We start from the raw sequence: 11,657 nt of genomic DNA, 5'->3' as shown, positions 1-11,657 counted from the left end.
TGCTATCACCTTCATTCTACCGTGATCACCATTCATTACTACTGCCATGATGTAGGCAATAGCGTCACCGATTAAAGTAATAAAGTGCATAAAGTCGGATTTCAACATACACATAATGGGATAAATAGATTGCTCTTTTAATGACTAATACATTTTCAGCAAGGTACCCAAATTTATGCTCTAGATTTAAACTAAAATAAAGAGAATGAAAACCTCAGGTGCTTTTAGAAAAAAATTATCAACCTCATGGGTTTATATTACTGTTTTTATGAAGAAGAAAACATACTCTTTATAGTAAGTTCCTGTAAGAGATTTTGAAAAAAAAAATATATTAAAAAAAGGCATACTTAATATGCATAAATTACAAATTAATATTGTGAATTGCAATTTATTGAAAGCTTTTACAACCCATGGGTCTTTTTCATAACAAAGTATCAATCAAGCTTGTGGATAATTTCTCTCATTTTGTCACACCTTTTTAGATCCTCTTTCTTTTTTAGTTATGAAACCAAAAACATTAAAAGATACATATTCCTACACTCTATCTCCTATTTCCCCCTTAAACTAAGTGCAAAGTTAATTAAACATTTTTGGTGCAGAAACAACACTATCCTAAACTTGTTTAGCCTAGGGCTTAAGTCTTTTACTAACCATCATCGTCAGGGGCCACGTTGATTAAAATCAGGAACAATGGCTCTTTAGCTGGTAAACTTTGGATTTTATCATAGTTGACTTCATAAAAATTCAAGATTTTTAGGTAAGCTTTAGTTTTAGATGCTACTCCCCAAGTTCAACAAGACAGCATCTTCTATTCATCACTGGCTTTATGCAATTAAATGTCCTAGCCTACTCCTATAAATCTTACAACATCCACATTTATGTTCACACTTCACAGCCTCTAGAAGGCCAAAAAACCAAAAGCTTCCCCATTTCCAGTTTCTTTACAACCCCAAATCACGCAGCTATCCCACCACCTTTTCCTCCCTCTCACGTTCAAGTTTCAACCTTCAACTATCAAACTGCTAAAAGCAAAGTCATTAACCTGAAAATTTGTATGTATATATTCACATACTACACCAATTTAGACAATCAATTTTCCCAAGGGTATGTTTGGATAATGATAAGTGGAATGGAATGGGATAAGATAGAACAAAATGAAGTAGAATGGTATGGAACAAAGTTAATCTTCTATTGTTTGAATATTTTTATGATGCCATAGAAAAAAAGAAAGAAAACAAAAGTGATTCCATATGTACCTCCAAAATTGGACCAAGGAAGAAAAAGAAAGAAATGCATCACATATAGTTTGATTTCAAACAATCCAAACAATGAGATCAAATATCATTCCATTCCTTTCCAATTTCATTAATCTAAACATAACCTCATGGTAATACAGAACTTGTGGCTTTTCTCAGCAAAAATAACAATCTATCCACTCTTTTCTCAAATAATATTCAGAAAGGGAGCAAAAAGCAAAAGACTTATTTTCCATTTAAAAAAAACAATTTAAATCAATTTACCAAGAAATAAAACCAGTCCCTTTTGGGGGACTCAGTTCAGCTTCTCTTTGTTTTACCCAAAGACAAAAAGAGAATTAAAACTAGACCTTCAGTTTATACAGCAGATGATACGATACAATTGAAATCTTGTGGAAAAATATACCTTATAATATGTCTTCAAATTTATAATAAACTATCTGTAATTAAACAGCTGAACAAGAAGTTTGAGTTACTCGTCAGAAATGCATATCATCTCAATTTTCAACGTACAGATAGTTTATTATAAATTAGCAAAGGAAACAAATGAGATTAGCATATACCACAATCATCATCCAAGAGTGGTTAGTCACAGTAGAAGTGGATTATAATCCAGGCAAACTTTACGGCACTGTCAAGGGTTCGAATCCTAGAGTCACCTCTACAGGGAAGGCACTTATGACCTAACCACCACCCCTGGCTTAAGGATTAAACTCACAGCTTTGCTAGTGAGAATTCCCAGTCAAGGACTAAAAAAGTACATAACAAATTGTCAGGTTCAAGTGGTAAAATTTGAACATGCCCAACATTGAATGCCAGAAACTATGCAAGCAACATATTACCAATGTAACAGTCGACAAACAGAAAGTCACACATCCCTCACCAATCTACTATATGCTGCAACTTTTCATTCCCCTTTAACCCAGCCCTTCCTATTTGATAAACCATGACAACCAGCAATTTCTCATTTTTTCTGGTTTACTAATAAACTAAAAGTGAGACCATGTACCTCTATCATCAATTTTACATTATATAAATTAGTATTATAACAAATACTAGTTTAAGTAACAGACAATAGTTTTATTTAGACTTCTAGTGGCCACTAATTTTACTATTCTTTTCTATTCTATGACTAAAGGAACTTTTAAATGGGCATAAAGCATGAACTTAATAACAATTCAAATTTGAAACATAAAAGCCATGTTTTGATTCAATATCTTTTCCATAACCAGACTTGCATAAAAATAAAAATTCCGCCACTATTACAACCATCTTACCTACAGAGTTCAACAAACCTGTGTTTCTCTAAAAACTGAACAGGAATTTAAAATGATTTGGTAATCAAATTGTTAGGGTCCAATTGCAAGGTATGAGACTTGAGCCCCACAATGGTATGGTTCTACAATGGCCTTAGCACAAATCATTCAAAATAGCAATGCTAGGATGCAAGTACTTTTATTCACTTTTGACAGAAATGCAGTAAAGAAAAATATTCTGGATAAAACATTAAATACTGTTTTCACCGCTTTTTAAACAAGATGAAACATCCATTCGATCGGACCATCTAGAAACACATTACTATTTTAATGCATTGTGTAGTGTTTTCCATTCCAACCCAGCTTTCACAGGTCATGATCAATAAGCATATTTTAATAATGTTTTTACACAACAGACAGCTTGGTATCACACTGAAAAATTGAAGAAAAACATTTAGTTGTAAGTAAAAAAGAGTTGGAAAAAATGTTCAATCACCAGTAGGTTTTTGAACCAATAAAATTCTCCTTCTAAATATTAATAAAACATCCCAATCTGAACCAACCAACCAAAAGATGAATTTCCATGTACTAAATCCAACAAAGTAAAGATACTAAAGAGTTAGAAGAGAAAACAAGATGTCTAATGACTTTGAAAATTGTTGTACTACAAACCAGCTAAGAAGTCTGTCTCTGGCCAAATACACATGTATATACATCACAAAAAGGCTAAAAGACATAACAGGCCAGATGACCATAGAGGAGATCTACCTGATAGTGACAAACTTGTTGGTGCCATGTTTTGCCCAATAAGTCCTCAAATCAATCGGATTAGAAAAGTTATAACCCTCGGCTGCGAGTTTCTCTAACACTTTCTTAAATGCTCCTATACTCATTTTCCTTCCAGCTATCCTAGCACCACGTCGCTTCGTACTCATAGGCAAAGGATATACCGACATGCCTGTAGTGCAACATGCAGACTGCCAACCACCAGATCCCCATTTATAACACTGTTGAGGTGCCCCGGTGCAAGAACAAACCGGAATCGGAATGCTAGAAATATCCATATCAATCCCATTTATTACAATTTCAGTAGTTTTCTTCGGAATCCTTGCACGTTGAACTGCAGGAGCACTCTCATCCTTTGGCGCACGAGGCCCCCTCTTTGGCTTCTTAGCCTTGGGAGATTTGGGAACCTTGGAACTCTGTCTTTTCTTCCGAGTTCCATTTTCCTTCTCGATGACAGGTGCTTCTTCCACTGGCTTTTCTTCCTTTGGCAATTCTGGTGCTTGAATCATTTGAATTTGATGTGCTGAAGATGTCTCCGGAATACCACCATAATTATGGTTTGTAGGTATCATATTCATATATTTGTCTCTCTGACTAATCCACGCATCCCTCATGTATTCCATAGGGTATGTAGCTTGGGGCATACCACCAATGTCCCTATGGTGAAATGCCCCATTAGTACCAGCTAAAACCGCAGCATTGCGCCCTCCAATTAGAGGTTTTTCCGGCATGGATGACATCAGTTGCAGCCCCAGGTGGCTCTTAAACGACGTGGCGGGTTCATAGTAACCCCAATTACGTATGTTAAGGCCATTATCACCATCCATCACAACACCAACTGATGAAAATAATTACAGGAGCACAATGTACACTATGTTAAATATCCTCATAAATTATCCAGGTCCATTGCATTCTCCTAACAAACCAACACAATTCAAATCATACAAAGTTTAATACCAAAAATAGAACAAAAAAAACTAAAACAAACAGAATGCAATTTTCTGACCTATACCTTTGTTTCAGCTCAGATAAAGTCAAACCAGAAAAGGGGGTAAATTACACAAATCCCATAAATGTAGACATGCAAAACCTCATGCCCCAAAGGCTTCAGCTTCTGAGTTTTGATCTAAGATCCATTTTACCATGAAAAAAGTGGGAAAAAATCATATCTTTATGTAAAAAAACCAAACAGATCATTAAAATCTAAGGTCAAAATGAAAGTGGGGAAATGAGAAAAAGAGAGAGGAAAAAAAGGATTTTGATGAAAACCCATTTCAACTATCGAAGAAAAAACTAAGAGGGTAAGAGAATGTTTGAGCAGAGCGAGAAGGGCAGTACCTGTTAGGGTTCTTGGCGTCTACGAATGGAAAATGAAGAGAGCAAAAGGGGAAACAGAGAGGTCTGCACGCTATCTTAATATCTAATCTTAATCTTAAAAAATTAAAATTAAAATAAAAAACATTTATGAGATTCTAATACTAATATTTTTGTCTTAAAAAAAACTTAAACATATTTAATTTCACTGAACAAATTTTATTTTAGATTCTTAATATTTTTAATTTTTAATACATTAAAAATGTTATTTTGAGTGTTGTTATTAATTATGTGATAATGTGACATTATTACTGATGTTTAAAAAACTAATTTATAAGATAACATGTATTACTTAATTAATGTCAAACATTTAAAATGAAATTTTATCATTTATCATAGGCTTTCAAAACATTTAATCCTTAAAAATATTAATGTTATTAATTATTTTTTTAATATTTTATTTAAATAAAAATATGCAAATTGCAAAGATCACAATTGTTTGAATTTTCTTGGTACACACCACACTCGAAATACACTATTTCTGCCTAAAGAAAAAAAAGATACACTATTTCTCTATTTATTTAGGAAATGTTCACTTTAAAAGCTAAATAACTGAAGATGAAAATAATAATGTAAATCATTATTTCAAATACTTTTATAAACTACTAGTGGAGAGACATTTTGGGTCTCTTTACCTATTTTAACTAAAAAAAAAAAATATTAACAACATGAGAGTAATAATGGATAATTATTAAGAGAGAAGCAATAAAAATTTAAAAATTAACAAAGAGTAAAATGGTGTAGTAAAATGTATATAACAAATGGAGGTATTTTTTTATTGTTAATAAGTATAGATAAATGAACTTATTATTCATTAATTTTTATAATGAATGTTCAAAGTGAAAAGAAGTTGACAGATCAAAATTTATTTCCTTCATTAATGGACAATTAAACACATAAATTAAATTAATATATATATATATAGTAGGAAATAATTAATACATCTTAGTAAATATTTAAAATTATTTAAAAGACAATTGTTTTGATATCATAAATATTTCTACAATAAAAATATTATTTCATTTTTTTGGACGCACAATAAGAAATCCTTATTTTACAAGATAAATAATTTAAGAAGGAAAGGAAGGAATAGGATAACGTAAATCGATAATTTAAACACTTTTACAAACTATAAAAGAAGTTATTAGTCATTAATTATTATTATTATTATGAATATTCAAACTGAAAAGATGTTTTGAAAGACCAAAATTTATTTCTTTCATTTATTGGATTATCAAATGCATAAATCAAATAAAATTATATATATATATATATATATATATATATATATATATAGATATAGATATAGATATAGATATTTCTTTTTTTACTTATTTATATACCAAACAGCTGTTTCTCATTAAATCAATCCCTACAAATTTATCAGAGGAGAGAATTTTAAATAAATAAACATGTGACATGTTTGAGTTTAATTTATTTGTTTCATTTTATTAAGCCAATATTTATGCTTGACCCCAATTTTATTGTATTTTAGTTTTTATGTTAGTTAATATTTTAAAACGATTAAACTGAAAATCCCATATCAATATACTTTAATATGAAAATGTGCGAAGTTCAAAGAAATCATTTATTTTGCACGTTCAGTGAAATGATAGCTCAACCTATAATGCCGTATAATGATAAAAACAAAATAAAAACCTATAATGCCGTGTTAATTTGGTGTGTTTTATAGGATAGCATAGAGTATGTTTGTTGATATTTTGTTGTATGAAAAGCGGTTTTAATATTAGTAAATATGAGTTAAATGAGACAGTGACATAAAACATAACTTTACAAAATTCAGCGACATAAATGGAATCTATGGCTCACGATTGTTGTTGTCTTATAAATTCGTTTTAAAATTAATTCCGAAAGTTAACTTTTGTTTTTTGACCTACATTCCAATATTTGACTACCACATTAAAATCTAAACTAGTTTGGAAATTTGGGCATGACTTAGGTATGGAAAATTTTATATTCTTTTTCCTTTTGTGTTGAAACTTGTAGAAAACTTAGAGGTTCAAAATTAACGAGGGTTGGGCCTTTTGTGCGTGGGCCTTACTGGACTCATGATCCAAACCAGCCAGTGGTACCATATTCAACGTTACAAATTTCTACTCCTCTATTTATTTTGATGACTGATAGTTACATTTTAAGCAAGCTACCCAAATTTGTTTTGAGTGCATTTTAAAAGTCTTAAAGTCCCACGTTGGCATGTTGCTTAGGGGAGGAGTTTATTAGTCAACTAGTGTGCTAAAGAGTTGTAAATAAGTTTTGCAGAGTGGACCCCAGAAAAAAAAAAAAACATTTGTCAGAAGATATTTTTCAGTACAAAATGGTCATAGGATTCAACTTAGTAAAAAAAGACACTACTAGTATAAACAGATATGATGATTTATAATTAGATCATTTTATCCTAAAAAAATCGATAACAGTGTAAAAAAAATTAAAACAACATTATCTATTCTTGAACTTACATGTATGAAATTGGACCAAAGTGTATGTTGTTAATTCTTTTCTTTTTTGGAAAACGTTAATTTTAGTGATACTTTTCTTTTTGGTCAATAACTTAAATTTTAGTTCAAATCAGTAGATTTGCATTCCTTCCTATACAGTATACACACGATGCACATACCTTATCAGTAAAGTTTAAATTATTTTGGAATATCACACTCACTGACTCACATCTGAGCATTATTATTTTCCTCTTTCGGTTATTTTTTTTCTTCCTCTTTCCATTCTACTTGGGACCATTCCTTTTAAAAACCTGCTAAATTCTAAAGGATTTTTGCAATATTAAATTCATCGAAGACATAAATTCTTAAAGGAAGGCATTACTCGTGACACATCTCAAGCTATATATATCTTGCCCTTGTTCTAAACAATTTATGGTCCTGATTTAACCTTTATAAAACAAAGAGAACGATGAATATCTTCAGTGCTTTTACACAAAAAAAGATTTTGTTAAAAAGAAAATTTATGTTAACAATTTGTCAAAAGATCTTTGGCAAAACAAAACAAATATTTAAAAAAGAATCAATTTTTAATCATTAAGTATAACTAAGTATGTCTTCTAAAAAAAGTATAACTAAATATGTACTCAAATTAATTTTAACCATTAATTTTTTTAATACATATAAACGAGAAATTAAGTCTTAACCATAAATTTTAGGTTAAATAGTATATAAACCACAAAATTTGGATGATTAAGTATAATTAAATATGAGAAATTAAAAGTTTGTTGTTAAACCTAATGGGCACCAAGTCTTGTATTTTACCATCCCTCGTTTCAGGTATAGCACAAATCAAAACCTGGAACAATGGAGTTTTAGGTAAACTTGGTTTACATTTATCAGACTTAATTTATGAAAATTTGGGTACTATTATTCAAGGTTTTAATTTTCATGCTAGTCTTCCCAAAGTTGAACAAAACAGTATCTTCTACTACTTTAACATCCTGCACTTGACCACACACCCTTACAATAGCAAAGACTCTCATCTGTTAGTTGCATACTTTATGTTGTATAAAAAATGTAACAGCATTTCCTCATTGTTAATTTTTTTTTAAAAGAATTAACACAACAGAAATATATTTCTGTCAAAGATATTTTTAAAACAAAAAAACAAAAAAGTCGGGTGAGTGATAAGATTTCAAACTGTTGCTATAAGATGTTGAGTGTTTACAAGATGTTATTTTACTTCTCAGAAGTGCACATTATCTCAACTTTATATGCTACTATAAACTAGCAAAGGAAACATATGACAACCATTATTAACAATCACCAACTAGTAATGTGGAACATGTCAATACCATAAATGCCTATGCACAGCAACATACAACTCTGGCAAGAGTCTACATAGAGATTGTTACATTCCTCACTTGTCTACTCTATGCTGCATCATTTCATTCCCTTTCAACCCAGCCTTTTACTTGCCCTACTACATTCTTTCTCAACTTCCTATTTGAGGAACATGTCAACCTACAATTTCTCTTCTTTTTTTTTCTGGTTTATTGACAACCAAAAGTGAGACCATGTACCTCTAACATCAAATTTCACATTCATAGATTAGACTCATAATATTACTATTTTCATGTAACAGTAACAGGCCACAATTTTTTTCATACTTAGTTGGAACCGACTCCACTATTCTAACAACTTGTCAAAGAGCATAAAGCATGCATAAAAATGCTTTTAACTTGCTAATACAAGCCATGATTTTCTTAATTTTTCATTTTTATTCAATAATCAGGGATGCATAAAAAATTCTACCACAATGACAATTCACAACCATCTTACCTTCACTCAATTTTCATTTTTATTCAATTATCAGGGATGCATAAAAAGTTCTACCACAATGACAATTCACAACCATCTTACCTTCACTCGATGTTCGATAAACCTGCTTCTCTAAAAACTGAACTGCTAAATGATTCAGCAATTAAATCGCTGAACTAACAATGCTCGGAAGCAGAGTAGTGTTATTCATTATAGAAAGAAAAACAGTATAAGGGGAAAATATTTTGAAAGAACACTAAATATTGCTTTTACCAATTCAAACCTGTCAATTTCTTCAAAGACAAGATGAATCATTCATGCAATCAGACCATCTAGAAACACATTGCAACTAATGGTGTGTGTGCATGTGGGTGGTGTTTCCAAGTACAACCCAGCCTTCACAGGTCATTAAAATAGGCATATCTTAATTACACAACAGAGAAGAGAATGGAGTATAATGCTAAACAACAGCACTCATATTTAGTTGGAAGTAAAAAGGAAATCGATGTAATGTTCAAACACCAGTAGTTTCATGAATGGATAAAATTTTACTTCTAAATATTAATAAAACAAAATGCCATCCGCTAGTTCCCTATCAGAACCAACCAATTAACCAAATGATTGAATTCCCAAGTACTAAATCCAAAGAAGTGAAGATAACAACATAGGAAGAGTTAGAGGAGAACAGGAAATGTCTTGTGACTTTGAAAATTGTTGTACTACAAACCATCTAAGAAGCCTCAGTCTCAGGCCAAATACACAAATAAATATATACATGACAAACAGGCAGAAAGGAACATGAAGCCAGTTGACAATAGAATAGACCTACCTAATGGTGACAAACTTGTTGGTGCCATGTTTTGCCCAATAAGTCCTCAAATCAATCGGATTAGAAAAGTTATAACCCTCAGCTGCAAGTTTCTCTAACACTTTCTTAAATGCTCCTATACTCATTTTCCTTCCAGCTATCCTAGCACCACGCCGCTTGGTACTCATAGGCAAAGGATACACTGACATCCCTGTCGTGCAACATGCAGACTGCCAACCGCCAGAGCCCCATTTATAACACTGTTGGTGCACTCCAGTGCATGAACAAACAGGAACTGGAATACTAGAAATATCCATATCAATTCCGTTTATTACAATTTCAGTAGTTTTCTTTGGAACCCTTGCACGTTGAACTGAGGGAGCATTCTCATCCTTTGGTGCACGAGGCCCCATCTTTGGCTTCTTAGCCCTGGGAGATTTGGGAACCTTGGGCCCCTGTCTTTTCTTACGAGTTCCGTTTGCCTTCTCGACGACAGGTGCTTCTTCCACTGGCTTTTCTTCCTTTGGCAATTCCGGAGCTTGAATCATTTGAATTTGATGTGCTGAAGATGTCTCCGGAATACCACCATAGTTATGATTTGTAGGTATCATATTCATATATTTGTCTCTCTGACTAATCCATGCATCCCTCATGTATTCCATAGGGTATGTAGCTTGGGGCATACCACCAATGTCCCTATGGTGAAATGCTCCATTAGTGCCTGCTAAAACCGCAGCATTGCGCCCTCCAATTAGAGGTTTTTCCGGCATGGATGACATCAGTTGCAGCCCCAGGTGGCTCTTGAACGACGTGGCGGGTTCATAGTAACCCCAATTACGTATGTTAAGACCATTATCACCATCCATCACAACACCAACTGATGAAAATAATTACAGGAACACAATGTAGTGAATGTACACTATGTTAAATATCCTCACAAATGATCCAACTCCATTGCATTCTCCTAACAAACCAACACAATTCAAAACACAGCAATTAATATGCAAAATAGAAAAAGAAAAAAAAAACAAAATGTAATTGTCTGACCTAAAAACTCACCTTTGTTTCAGCTCAAATAAAGTCAAACCAGAAAAGGGGATAAATTACACAAATCCCATAAATGCACACAAGCAAAACCTCATACCCCAAAGATTTCAGCTTCTGGGTTTTGATCTAAGATCCATTTTAGCATAAAAAAGAGCAAAAAAATCAGATCTTTGAGCCAAAAACTAAACAGAACAACAACATCTAAGATTAAAATGAAAGTGTGAAAATGGGGGCGAAAAAAAAAAAGAGATTTTGATGTGAACCCATGTAATGATTTGAAGAAAAAATAAGAGGGTACGAGAATGTTTGAGCTGAGCGAGAAGGGGCAGTACCTGTTAGGGTTCTTGGCGTCTACGAATGGAAAATGAAGAGAGCAAAGGAACAAAAATGTCTGCACGCCATCTTAAAATCTAATCTCAACATTTAAAAAAAACAAAAAAAGCATTTATGAGATTCTAATATTAAAGTAATATTTTAAATAATGTTTTCAAATGCAAAATGTGCAAATTGCTGAGACCAATACTCAGTCAGCATAGCATAAATAATTATTTACCTAGTAGCACGACACTTTCCTCTTCCACTGCGAATTGCCCCATTTTAAATGTGTTTTGATTTGTTTATCATTTTCGTACGATATACATTACAGACATTAGCATGATAAGTCAAATTTCCAATTTAATATAATAATAAATTATTGAATAATATACAAGTGTACTTTGCCAACTAATTTAATATAATAATAAGTTATTGAATAATATACAAGTGTACTTTGCCAACTTTGGTAATAGATTAATGAAATTAAAAACCTGGCTACTAATGAATTCTGGGTTGTAATTCTAAGTTAATAAGAATA

At 32.0% G+C, this 11,657-nt stretch overlaps 2 protein-coding genes across 6 annotated transcripts; both read right to left on the bottom strand.

Annotated features, from left to right (window-relative positions):
- Positions 1 to 3,131: 3,131 nt before the first annotated feature.
- On the bottom strand, positions 3,132 to 4,727 carry GBP (GAGA-binding protein). Of its 4 annotated transcripts, none has more exons than XM_006586658.3 (3): positions 4,637 to 4,705; positions 4,311 to 4,424; positions 3,132 to 4,136 (listed from the first exon to the last, which is right to left on the bottom strand). In XM_006586658.3, the coding sequence occupies exon 3, from the start codon at positions 4,123 to 4,125 to the stop codon at positions 3,277 to 3,279; it is 849 nt and encodes a 282-aa protein (XP_006586721.1). In that variant the 5' UTR covers positions 4,126 to 4,136; positions 4,311 to 4,424; positions 4,637 to 4,705; the 3' UTR covers positions 3,132 to 3,276. The 4 variants fall into 4 exon arrangements, with proteins under 4 accessions (XP_006586721.1, XP_006586720.1, XP_006586719.1 ...); XM_006586657.3 differs by having other exon boundaries at positions 3,132 to 4,214; positions 4,637 to 4,697; XM_006586656.3 differs by lacking the exon at positions 4,311 to 4,424 and having other exon boundaries at positions 3,132 to 4,214; positions 4,637 to 4,727.
- Positions 4,728 to 9,558: 4,831 nt separating this feature from the next.
- LOC100800718 (protein BASIC PENTACYSTEINE2) lies at positions 9,559 to 11,393 on the bottom strand. 2 transcript variants are annotated; one of them, XM_003534075.4, is made up of 4 exons: positions 11,358 to 11,388; positions 11,137 to 11,214; positions 10,817 to 10,930; positions 9,559 to 10,721 (listed from the first exon to the last, which is right to left on the bottom strand). In XM_003534075.4, exon 4 carries the CDS (start codon positions 10,621 to 10,623, stop codon positions 9,775 to 9,777), a length of 849 nt encoding a protein of 282 aa, XP_003534123.1. In that variant the 5' UTR covers positions 10,624 to 10,721; positions 10,817 to 10,930; positions 11,137 to 11,214; positions 11,358 to 11,388; the 3' UTR covers positions 9,559 to 9,774. The 2 variants fall into 2 exon arrangements, with proteins under 2 accessions (XP_003534123.1, XP_003534122.1); XM_003534074.4 differs by lacking the exon at positions 10,817 to 10,930 and having other exon boundaries at positions 11,358 to 11,393.
- Between the last annotated feature and the right edge of the window lie 264 nt (positions 11,394 to 11,657).

This window comes from Glycine max, chromosome 9 (assembly GCF_000004515.6).
Source record: "Glycine max cultivar Williams 82 chromosome 9, Glycine_max_v4.0, whole genome shotgun sequence".
NCBI classification, from domain to species: domain Eukaryota; kingdom Viridiplantae; phylum Streptophyta; class Magnoliopsida; order Fabales; family Fabaceae; genus Glycine; species Glycine max.
The sequence above is the reverse complement of the archived record's forward strand: the minus strand, read 5'-3'. Positions and strand labels throughout refer to the sequence as shown.

Coding starts and splice junctions, on each gene's coding strand:
- GBP (XM_006586656.3), bottom strand. CDS start 4,125: ATGGATGGTGATAATGGCCTTAACATACGTAATTGGGGTTACTATGAA.
- LOC100800718 (XM_003534074.4), bottom strand. CDS start 10,623: ATGGATGGTGATAATGGTCTTAACATACGTAATTGGGGTTACTATGAA.